General features: G+C 47.2%; 1 protein-coding gene across 5 annotated transcripts in view; it reads right to left on the minus strand.

Moving 5' to 3' along the window:
• nfia (nuclear factor I/A) overlaps positions 1–11,046 on the minus strand; it is a 90,226-nt gene extending 79,180 nt beyond the window's left edge. For 2 of the 5 annotated variants that reach the window (XM_029001901.1, XM_029001899.1), the window contains exons 1-2: positions 9,741–11,043; positions 5,823–6,351 (exon numbers count right to left, since the gene is read on the minus strand). In XM_029001901.1, the coding sequence (XP_028857734.1) occupies positions 5,823–6,351; positions 9,741–9,767 (556 nt within the window). In that variant the 5' untranslated portion in view covers positions 9,768–11,043. Of the gene's footprint in view, positions 1–5,822; positions 6,352–9,740 lie in introns of all 5 variants that reach the window. The other 3 variants (XM_029001900.1, XM_029001902.1, XM_029001903.1) reach the window with 3 other exon arrangements.
• Positions 11,047–11,332: the final 286 nt, after the last annotated feature.

Raw genomic sequence — 11,332 nt, forward strand, 5'->3', positions numbered from 1 at the left:
CTAATTAAATGCTGACATTTGGTTGGCCTGTAAACTCACCAGTACAGTGTGTAACTCCCAGGTCTGTTTTCAATTAGTCATGTATGCAAAATGGTTTTTCTTTTCATACTTGTAGTCTTTTGCTGCAAATTACACACACATTCCTGAGAAAGAAATGTGTTGCCTGACAAAGAAAATACATTTTATTAAATGTAAAAAATGACACATTTTTTTACACATTTGCCAATTTGGTCTTGATGTTTTTTTGATGGATTTAAGACAAAACTGAAGCAGATCTGCCTTGAAAAAGCAGTGGCATGTTGGTGAAAGAAGCCTACATGGCTATAAATCTGTCTCTCTCTGAGCAGCAGATGGGCTTAAAGGCTACAAGGACAGATCAGCAATTGAGCTGACATATTCTAACATCACAACAACTTAAAAAAAATACACAGATTCTCTCTCTCTCTCACACACACACACACACACACACACACTGTGTTACAGCCTGTGATTCGGCAGCAAAGCTCTAGTCTTTCTTCTATATTTTACCAGCCATACGGTAGTTTATTTTTCACTTCTCTCACCATCTGTAGCAACTTTCCCCTACAGACGGCCACAGCTGTCCTGTTTCATGTCTGTGCTCTCCTTTTATATCACTACCCAACTGGTATCAGCACACAATAGTCTCCCTCGTTGCTGAATTGCGAGGCCTTCTCCCTCTCCGTGGCCCTTCTCTCAACCTTTCAAGGCACAAGGCCGACAGATACAATTTCATAAAACAATCATACAAAGTTTTGTTTAAATAATTATGACAAGATGTGTGTGTAAACAAAAATTCCGCTGCCATGGTGTGGCTAATGCCTCGTGGAGAAAATTATGCATATTCCTCATTTCTCAGTCATGATTCTGACAGCAGTGCAAGCAGTCACGTGACAAAATCAGTATAGATCAGTTCAATATAGATCAGTTCATGAACATGCCACAGACGTCCGTGTCTAATCCATTTCTGGCCTGGAGGCCCGGACAGGCATAAGGGAAGCCAAGGTTCAAAGCAGGGGAAAACACTGTTGGTCTGCTAAAATAGTGGGGTGTGAGTTGTGGAGACTCCAGAGAAGCCGACGGGGAGAAGAATTTAATGACAAAAGTGACACAAATCAGAACAGCCAAGAGGCAGAAGAGCAGAATTTAAATGCTATACATTATAATATGCAAAACTAACCATACTAAAAATGAATAAGAATTAATCTGTATTGATGTTGCCCAGCCCTTTATTATGTTCAGAGCCCTTTAAGTAATAATGCTGACACACTTGAATGAAATGTGATGGGACAAGCCCACTTCGTGTCACAGGAAGCCCTGTGACCATGCATGCAGCTTCTCACTGCATAAAGTAAAATGGGAAAAACCGCAACAAACTTTCGGGAAAAAAAGTGGCAGGGTAATTAGATCACTCGCACACAGTATCCCCCCCGCCTCAGGCCTGCACAGCACATGAGCCGTCTACCCACCATTCAGCGTGCCGGCCTCATCAAGCCTCCCTAATACAATCAAAGATCTCATAATAAAGGCTGAGCAAGGGGCTAGCTGGCTACTAGCAGTGGCTTAAGACAATGGGGCTCTTGTTGAATGGCGTGTGGATACAAAGGGCCCATTCTCAGAAGTGAGCAAAAGCCCCGGCTCTGAAATGGAGGAGACGTCTACCCTGCTCCCTCAAAGTCCTGCAGGATCTGGCCCATTAAGGGTGGCTCTGCTTGCAATGCACGATGGGATTTTAAGCACCAGTGACTGGGGGGTGGGGTGCTGTGGTACGTGGCCAAGGTAAAAAGAATAACTACGGACAAAAGGATGAAAAAGAGACAGCGCAAGTGAACGGAAAGCGCAGAATATTAGAAATCACGTTGAAATTTTTTTCGGACACCGTGGAAAAGCTACAGCGGAACTAATTACAAAACAGTCTACTCTGCCAGTCATGAATGCGGTCTGCTATACAACACAGACGAATAGTGCCGATCCAAGGGTGCAGGTGCACCAGCTCTCCCAAAAAAAAGGATTAGGCAGCACCATTTGGCTTTAAAGCAATGCGGTGGGGAAACAATAGAGGAGAAACAAAAAACATCTATGTATGTGCAACTTCAAAAAAAAAAGTGGAGCAAGAGAACATGTTCCAAATCTGTGGGGACGGAGATCCTCATCTGACAACAGCCATTAAATGGATTACCCAAATTCGCTGAGCAATCGGGTTTTCTCATGGAGGGACAGGGCTCTACAAACACAACAAAAAAATTGTATGATATTTGCACATCTGATGCCCGATCTGTGGTGTTTAATTCAATGAAAAAGCACCGACAACAGTTCAAAAGGAGGTCATAATGAATTCTATTACATGCGACTTTAACTTTCGCCTCCCGCCACATGTGAGCCAGCGGTCTCCATCCAGAATTTGCTGTGAGCCGGGTCCTAATGCCCCACAACATGTCCGCCTTCTCATTTTTTTTGTGAATGGGCACTAACCTCGATCTTTAATGAATGGTTATGTGGCTGTGTCTGTGTGTGTATGAGGGACACGGTCATTGTTGCAGTACCGGCGCTGGCTGATAGGATTTAAAGAGAAGGGAAAGCCTAAAATGAGAGGGGGGGGGGGGGGTGTCCCTGAACCACAATGTGTATGGCACTAACCACAACAAAGGTTGTGGGCTAGCCCACAATCGCCTTAAATAGCTCCAAATTATTGTTATTCTTCAGCCCGTGGAAAAGGGGGGAAATGTAGAACGGCTGGAACTCGACATGAGCCAAAAGTCAGCCACGAGATACTGGTAGATGTTTTTGTGTCTTCTCGTTCTGTTGCCTACCTGCTTTCACAGCTCTTTACGATAAAGCCAGGCAAAATGAACAGTGTCATTCTGTAAAACAAAACTTGACTGACTTTTGAGGGAACGTCTGCATGCTGTGTGGAACGGTCATCAGAAGTAACAAGTTCAGAAAGACACACGGCACAAATCTCTTTAAGGGCTCAGGGGGAAATAGGTCAAACGTCTTTACAGACATTCAACACACGCAAACAGCCTGTTCGTTTCTATCGGCAAGGTCACGTAAGGTAAGTGCAATATAAATATCTATCAGCCCGCCTGGAAACGTTCACATCGGACTCCTGCAAGAGGGATGTTATCTTCCCTTACCAGCAATATCCTTCCATTGTGTGGCTCCCAAGGAAAAAAAAACAGAGCAGTGACAATATATTTCAATAACCGTGCGCAACCATCATTTTCAGCTCCTCTGTTGCAAATGATCAGTATTAAAGACGTGTCTTTTCACTCATGTCATCTACGAATGGACTTTTGGATTATCGAACTGAAAGTTTAATGGTTGAAAAAAATATTACATTTATGGAGATATATATATAAATTATGGAGATTGTTCATATTATACTTAAAATCTTCTTTATAATAAAACATCAAGACACATCAAGTGCAGATATGGTGAGTATGTAACAAACTACTAGTTCTTTTTGAAGGATTTAAGGCATTAATTAAAATGTAAAACACACACACACACAAAGTCAAGCCATCTGTTTAAAGTGGGGACTTAAAAGAGGTCACCCAAAAACCAACAAAGGTCTGTTCACTTGACTGGACACAAATGAGTATGGATGTTTATCCAAGAGGTCAAAGGTCTTGAAGAGGTCAACTCACTTGAAGATAAGGTTGTGACCCTAACATCTTAACCAACGACCTTTCACCCCTCACTGAGTGCTCCTGTGATTCTGACACCCTGCTGGAGGGTGGAGAATTAGCTCATAAATTAGCCCTGGCCACGCCGCCTGATCCGGCGCGAGGGAGGGCTGCTCAGGGGGCGGGGTGCTTTTGACAAAACATTGTTCTTAGCGTTGACACACTATCCATCCTTGTGATGGCTGAACACCATAGTTCATTACTCAGGCAAAAGAGACAGATTTGAAAGAGTGATGGCCTCCCCACACCAGACCCAGACCACCGATCCTACTCCAAAAGATGGAAGAGAGACCTTGAATGTCCCTTCAATTGGTTAACTTGACACCTAAACACAAACGGTGACTTGTTTTGTCCTGCTGGTTTAGTTACCCCTTTCCCAGTAATTAGTAGTTAGTAATCAAGTACGACTTGGAATTTATTGCAGCATAATCAGGTCATACATTAGTAATGCACCCGATATGGTGGCAGCAAAGCGAGCTACGGCTATAAGTTGATAACAAGATCGGCAGCGTTATCGCAGGAGCACACTGGGAAGAGGACCCTCTTGCCAGCCCTTACTCCAATAGCACTGATGGATAAATTTAATTATGGGCATCAGCTGCCCTTAAACCCCCCACTCCCTCCACCTTAGGCATCTGAGTGTGGGCTGTGGCGCTCTTCAGATGGCTTTTAATCAGCGGAGCTCCACTGCTTTAAATAAGACAGAGGGAGAAACCTGATCTTGGAGGATGGCTTGAGAGAGGGGGCGATGGGATTAACAGAGAGAGAGAGAGAGAGAGAGAGAGAGAGCTGGCCACCATGTTTGATGGGTGATCCTCTTATTCTTACGCCATTGCATTTTGTTTTATCGTATTTTTAAATAGTGATCAGATGGTTTCAGATGGATACTGGGTAAAGTGACACTTATCAGCTCGCGCTTACTTGGTCAAAGCGACTCTCACGCTCCATCACATTTGCCACCAGATTTGTCCAGGTCTGACCGTCCATTCCTGCACAGTCCTAAGCTGTGACTGGGCTGCGAGGCGGGGCGGGGCAGGGTGGAAAAACCACAAGTGCACCAGCTCGCATGGACATGAAACAGGTCTTTGCTGCCCGGCTCGTGTAAGCCTGAGCTCCGGAGAGGAAATGAGTGTAATTAAGGTGCGCCGCTCGCCGTTTTTGTTTTTTTGGCGAACCAAAGCGTGCGCCGCGCCTACCGCGTGAAAGGCGCTGTTTGTGGCGCTATCAGAGTGAGACAGATCCCCCCCGCTGCCTCCTGCCAGTTAACAGTTTCTTCGTCAGATTAAATCGCCGGAATCCTGACCGCCTGTCAGTGTGCGTATCTAAAAATTACGCAAAAAGGATTCAGATGAAGCCAGGGCACAAACAGAGTTTTTAAAAGTATAAAAAAAAAAAGATTAATCAAACTAGTGTCTATAGATTTCTGTTCTCGTTTTCTCATTGTTGTGTGTACATACTGCCAAAGGGGCGGTTTATTACCCCTGGTTACAACAATTAGAATTTTTGGCAAAAAATGACAAAAACACTCTCCAAATGATATTTAGTTCAGCAAAAAAAATTTTAAAAAAAGCCCCTGCTTTATTACCGGCACATTTATTAGGGTACATGCATGCAAACACTGACATTCGCAGTGAAAAAGCATCTCTTTCTTTCAGCCTCATTGTTTGCGATAACAGGCTTTGGATGGAGCCAACTTCCTAAAAAAAAAAATTCTGGTCCATCTTGGCCAAAACGGTGAATGGACGGCCAGAGAGAGGAATCTGGCACAGATGCCCGGCTTTTTCTGGGACTACCGCGTTATTGGCTGCTGATGAAATTAAGGGTGTCTGCCACAGATAACATTTGTTACTGCGTACGTACAAATAGGAAAAAAAGGGGGGCGGGGGGAGAAAGTGCAGGGGTCTCTTCAAGGTGAGACGATGCATGGACGTGGGGACAAATATATGGGAGGTGCCCCATATTTTGCATAACTGTTTTGCTTTACAGCATTTTAACAGGGATGAAAAATGCACACATTTGTTGTCGGAAATATTTAAGTGGCCGCTGTGTTTGTGACGTTCGTGTGCGACGTCTCTCCCGCCTTGTACATCGTGAGAGGAGTAAAACGGGACTTACCTGCATGCACAAAGTAGGCCAGGTACAAGTCGAGTTCCTTTACTGAAACTCCAATGTGGTGCGGCTGCACACACAGGCCGGGGTTCGAGCACTGCGGGGACTTCACCAGCCTCTCGCCATCAGTACTTTCGAGCGGAATACCTTTAAACAAAATCACCATGACCAGGTCCAAGCGCCACACTTTGTCTGCCTGGCGCAAGCAGTCGATCCTCCTCATCTTGCCCTTCTGGTCGGGGTTGGAGAGCACGCAGCACGGGGGCTTCTTCCCCGTGACGGTGAGTACGAAATCTTCCCGGAACTCGGGCCGGATGTCCTTGCGGAGCTTGGCCAGGAGCCGCGAGGCCCACTTCTGCTTGACCTCCGGCTTCTCGCTGAGCAGCTCATCCTTCACGGCGCGCTCCTCTTCCTTGGACATGCGCTTCTCGTGCTTCTTGAAGTACTTTCTCTTGCGGGCCTGCAAGTTGAACCATGTGTAGGCAAAGGCTCGCACGTGGGGCAGCAGCGCCTCGATGAAAGGATGGAATTCATCCTGCCGCAGCAAAGAAAGCAGAAGAAACAAACACATCTTAGACGTGCGCGCCACAAATAACCGCGATCGAGCAAGCAATACAAGTAAAATGAAACGTTACATTTACGTTTACAGCATTTACCAGAGCGACTTACAGCAACTGGAGCAACTTAGGGTTAAGTGTCTTGCTCAGGGACACAATGGTAGTAAGCGGGATTCAAACCCGGGTCTTCTGGTTCATAGGCGAGTGTGTTGCCCACATGGCCACTACCACCATTACAAGGCGTTACGGCAGCATTTTAAACCCCTCTTTCCTGACAATAGGCACACAGATCACCGATTATCCGATCTTTTTTTTTTTTTTGCCAGTTCCAGCAGTAATAGTTTCTTTTTCTCCTCTGTGGGGACGAGCTCACGATAACGCCAGCGTGTTCCCGAGCTGCCAGCCTAGGCCATATCTTGGCTCTCTGGCAAGAATGCAGGTCTGCTAGGGTCTGCCAGGACGGAGAAAAAGCAACAACCGCGCGCGGGAAAGCGGACCGTCTATTTATATCCCTTTTTCTCCCTGTGAACCGACACATTGGGGCGCGCCGTAGCACGCGCCGAACGCGCAACGGAGCGCCGGCACAGTCCAGAAGCGGCCTACACGGCCACGCACACGAGCTCAGGAAGGGGGGCGGCGGCGGAGGCTGGAACGGCTTCCACCTGCATCTGGCCGAGAAACCGATTTTGGGTCGCTGTGCATCACGTGATATTAAAGAATGCCAACATGGCAAATCTCCACTGGCAAGGTTTCACAAGGACTCCAAAAATGTTCTCTTTTCAAGAATTTGCAGGAAAATAGCATTGAGTGCGAATATTTTCACAAAAAAAACGTTCACGCAACAAAATGCTGTTACACACGACGTATATAGGATGATGTGGGTCTCAGTCTTACTGACCAAGTCTCCTCAAGTCATGCATCACAAACAAAAACTGCTATGGTGCGAGCAACGAAAAGAACGGAGGCGCTTGTAAATAGAAACGCCTGAATTTCAATACATTCAAATGTGGCCAAAACAGCACATTAACTGATCCTGACTGTAATCACAAGCGATTTATTTAGTGGATCTACATGGACTATTTGATGTGTTAAATCTCCGTGTGTCTGGTAAAGAATGAAAAAAAATTATTACAAAAATCAATATCAATCAAAGTATTTCTATTTGGTGCTGCGTCAATAATACAGTTATGTGATTTTATTTTATTTTATTTTTTTCAAAATTAGCCGGGCCCTCTGACATCCTTTGGCAACTGCATTGTTTCTTCATGGATTAAATCCAGTAAATGAATTTTCTTATCTGCCGTCAGCGACTCAGAGCCAAATTCTTTGAAATCTCTCTCCTCTGGAGCAGATATTATCCATTGTTGCTTGTGGATTTTCAGTGCACTCTACATGGTACACACAGCAAGGATTTGCTCTGGATAATTCTATTCTATCAAAACAAACCCTTACGGAAAAACATCCATCAGACAGGTCTGAGCGCCTGCTTCACATCTGCGTATGTGTGCGTGTGTGTGTTCCTCTTCAGATGCACGGATCAAAATCTTCAAATTCACTGGTGCAAAAGGCCAAATGTCCAGCTGTGCTCCTCGGTGACAGACAACAGGCCAGGGGCATAAAGTTAGGGAGAAGTCTTATTTAAAATCTAACCCCCGCTCCCGGTAACGCGGCAAAGTAATTACAGGGGAGTCGACCGCAGGCACTTTCTCCTTTTGTTGCGCTCTCCCCGAGGAAGTGGGCTACAGAGAATCAAGTGCTAATGCTGCCGCGACTCGGGCCAGGCGAGGCGAGGAGAGGCGAGGAGAGGAGGGAGCAAACAATCACAGCCCTCCTGCTCCTCTCACACAGCTCCAGACCGGCCAAGTGAAACAAAGAGCGTAAGTAACAGTCGGTGTTAACCAAACTCGTGACCACGCTAAGCTGGAGCCTCCCCACATCGTCGCAGGCCGGGGCCTACAACTCAGACGAAGATTTTACATGCCATATTTTTTTAAAAAAATAAATAAAATTATTCCTACTGCCTACATCGTGTACTTCATTTTATCGGCCAAGAGATACCTTTCCGTTTTATTTTAAATGAATCCGGAACCTCGCGGATGATAAATCACTCGATATTTTTGTCCAAACACAAAACCGAACACAAACCACCGGCTCAATATTTTACAAGCAGGCAGCTGCTCACCTTGCTCTTTATTTGCTTATTTATTTACTTATTGATTTATTTGCGAAATTTTATACAGATGCATTATTTATTACAATTGCCCAGTAAAATCTCCAGTTTCATTAACCACATTAATATGTTCTAAACTGACAAATAATGCTTCACCACAGGAATTATGTTTCCAGTAGGAATAAAATCCTTTCTGAGGCAAGATTATTTTAGATTCTGGGTCATGTGTAATAAGTGAAGGCTTTTCTCATATATATATATATCTATCTATCTAATTATGCATGCAATCAATATCGGTGCATAAAAGATCCGATAATTTCATCTCGGATCAAAGAGGCTCCGCACGTTCATGAAGTAACACGCATTTACACACACACACACACACACACACAAAGTTCATTTGCATATGCACGTTCCTAATTATACGAGCTGGATTTGACAAAAATGAATCTCGACTTAGGTCATTTGTGTGTTTGTGACTTTGGGTGCCTTACCTTACCTAACCCCCCCAACACACACACACACACATACACACACACACGTCTCTCGCGGCCCGAACTTTCCTTCTTTCCTCTCGACGCTGTCTGGACGGCACCAGAGATCTGCGACCCACGTTTAATCGCAATTTAATATTTAATCGCACTATAATCGGTGTCCCTGGAATGGAGGGGTGGGACCGCAGGTTTCGAGTCTCTCCCGACGCCGACTCCGGTCGGAAATTAAATTAATGTCACACGCGAACAGGCGAATGAAGTAGGACCGCGGAGTCGGAGTCAGAAAATGGAGAGAAAGTTTGGTGTCCGCGCCGTCATTCCGTCCGAAGTGACAAACTCTGCCCCCTCCCCGCCGTACGAGAACCGCCGACCGCGGGGAGAGACGCGCGGTTCCCGCGCCGAGGACCGTGACCCCCACCTTCCCAGAAAGTTGCGATTGGAATCGCGCACCTTCTAACGCACAAATACGTATACATCTATATATATATAACTATAGATCTATATCTCTATTTCTGCGTGTGTCGGTCATGTGGCTCAGGTGCCTGCTGCACATAAACTTACTTCACTTTTTTTTTTTTAATTATATACATATATATATATATTATATAATTTATCTATACCAAATAGTATAACCGCATAATCCCGAAACCAGAACAACAACAACAACAAATTCCCCACAATTCCCCCAGAAAAGCGGACTTACCTGCGTCAGGCATAGCGGAGAATACATATCTGGCGATATATCTTCAACTTGGTAAGTAAGTGTGTGAGTGTGTATGTGTGTGTGTGTGTTCTCCTCGGCGTGTTTATGTATGCAGTGATGTGTGTGTGTGTGTGCGAGTGTGTGTGAGTGTGAGTGTGTGTGTGTGGGGGGGTGTATGTATGCAGGATCTGGGTGCGTGTCCGTGTGCGCCTGATGGCTGTCTCCGTGTGTATGAAAAGAGGGGGATAAAAGAAGGAGAAGAGGGAGAGGGGGGTGGGGTGGGGGAGAAGAAGGAGGGTTTAAAAAAATAAATAATAATAATAATAGTAATAATGGTAGTAATAAAAAGCCCGGCTTCTTCTGCTTTCACATCTCCAGCTTCGCGAAGTGCGGGCGACGCTTGAACTTTAACCCCGCCTCGAGTTACGCGCCTCGGCTCCCGCGTCTACTGTGCGCCGCAGTTAAAGCCGCAGCGCCGGGCAGAGTCTTAACTTTCACCAGCGGCCGCGAAGGAAGGGGGGGGGAGGAAAAAAGCGTCAAAAAAAAAACGAGAGAAAAAGTCCCAAGTCCAGAGTTGCGTCGCTCCTGCTCCTCAGAAGACCGACTGGCGGAGAAGCGCCGGGAGAAGAGCGCGGGAAGCGGGAATCGCCACCCGCCGTCGGCCGTGGGCGCATCGCAGGCGGCGGCGGCGGCGGTCGCTCGGCTTCCCCGGCGCGGAGACGGACCTCGTGTGGCTCGCCGGGAGCGCGGCTCTCCGTCATACCACCGCGACAGGCAGGGTGGGGGGGAAATGTGGCACTTTAAACTCCCGCGTCGCTGCTCGCGTCGACCTGAGAATTATTCTTTTCTTTTTTTAAGTATTACAAAAAAAATATATATCTAGATGTACGTATATATATTTATGCATATAGATGCAGGGAGGGATCCGCTCCGGTCCACGGTCCACCCTCGGTGCCCCCCGCTCCCGCCCGGAGCGCAAAGAACTCTTCAGCCGCTCCGCTTCCTGCGCGGGGGGGATTTAAAACGTGCGCGCCGCGGAGAAGTTGGCGGCGGCGGCGGCGCGTCGGGATTCCGCCCGAGTCCGCGGTTGGTCGAGCCAGGAGAGAGAACGCCTCTCCTCCTCTCCTCCTCTCCTCCTCTCCTCCTTCCTTCCTTCCGGCCGGACGGTCGCCGAGAACGGCCCGTGAGAAGCCGGCAGGCGCTGCGGCTGCCGCTCCCCTCTCTCCGCGCCCCGCGCAACTTGCCCAACTTCTCCTCCTCCTCCTTCTTCTTCTTCTTCTCCCTCGTTTTTTATTCGAGCCGACGCGGACGCTCCGCGGCATCACACGCGGAGGGAACACGGCGGCGCGAAATGTGACGAGTAACGGCGCCGCGCCGGCCACTGGCGGCGGGGGTGGGGACGGGGACGGGGACGGGGACGGGGGGAGAGTACGAGGCGAGGTTACCCAACATTCCCACACGCAACAGCGCCGCGACCCCCTGACCTCGGAGGACGTGAACTGTGCTCGGGGCTTCTTTTTTCCAGGAATATTACTTTATGGACCCGGGGACGCAGGGTGACGGACTGGTGTTGTTTTCACCTCGGGGAGCAC

Source organism: Denticeps clupeoides, chromosome 13 (assembly GCF_900700375.1).
Source record: "Denticeps clupeoides chromosome 13, fDenClu1.1, whole genome shotgun sequence".
NCBI classification, from domain to species: Eukaryota; Metazoa; Chordata; class Actinopteri; order Clupeiformes; family Denticipitidae; genus Denticeps; species Denticeps clupeoides.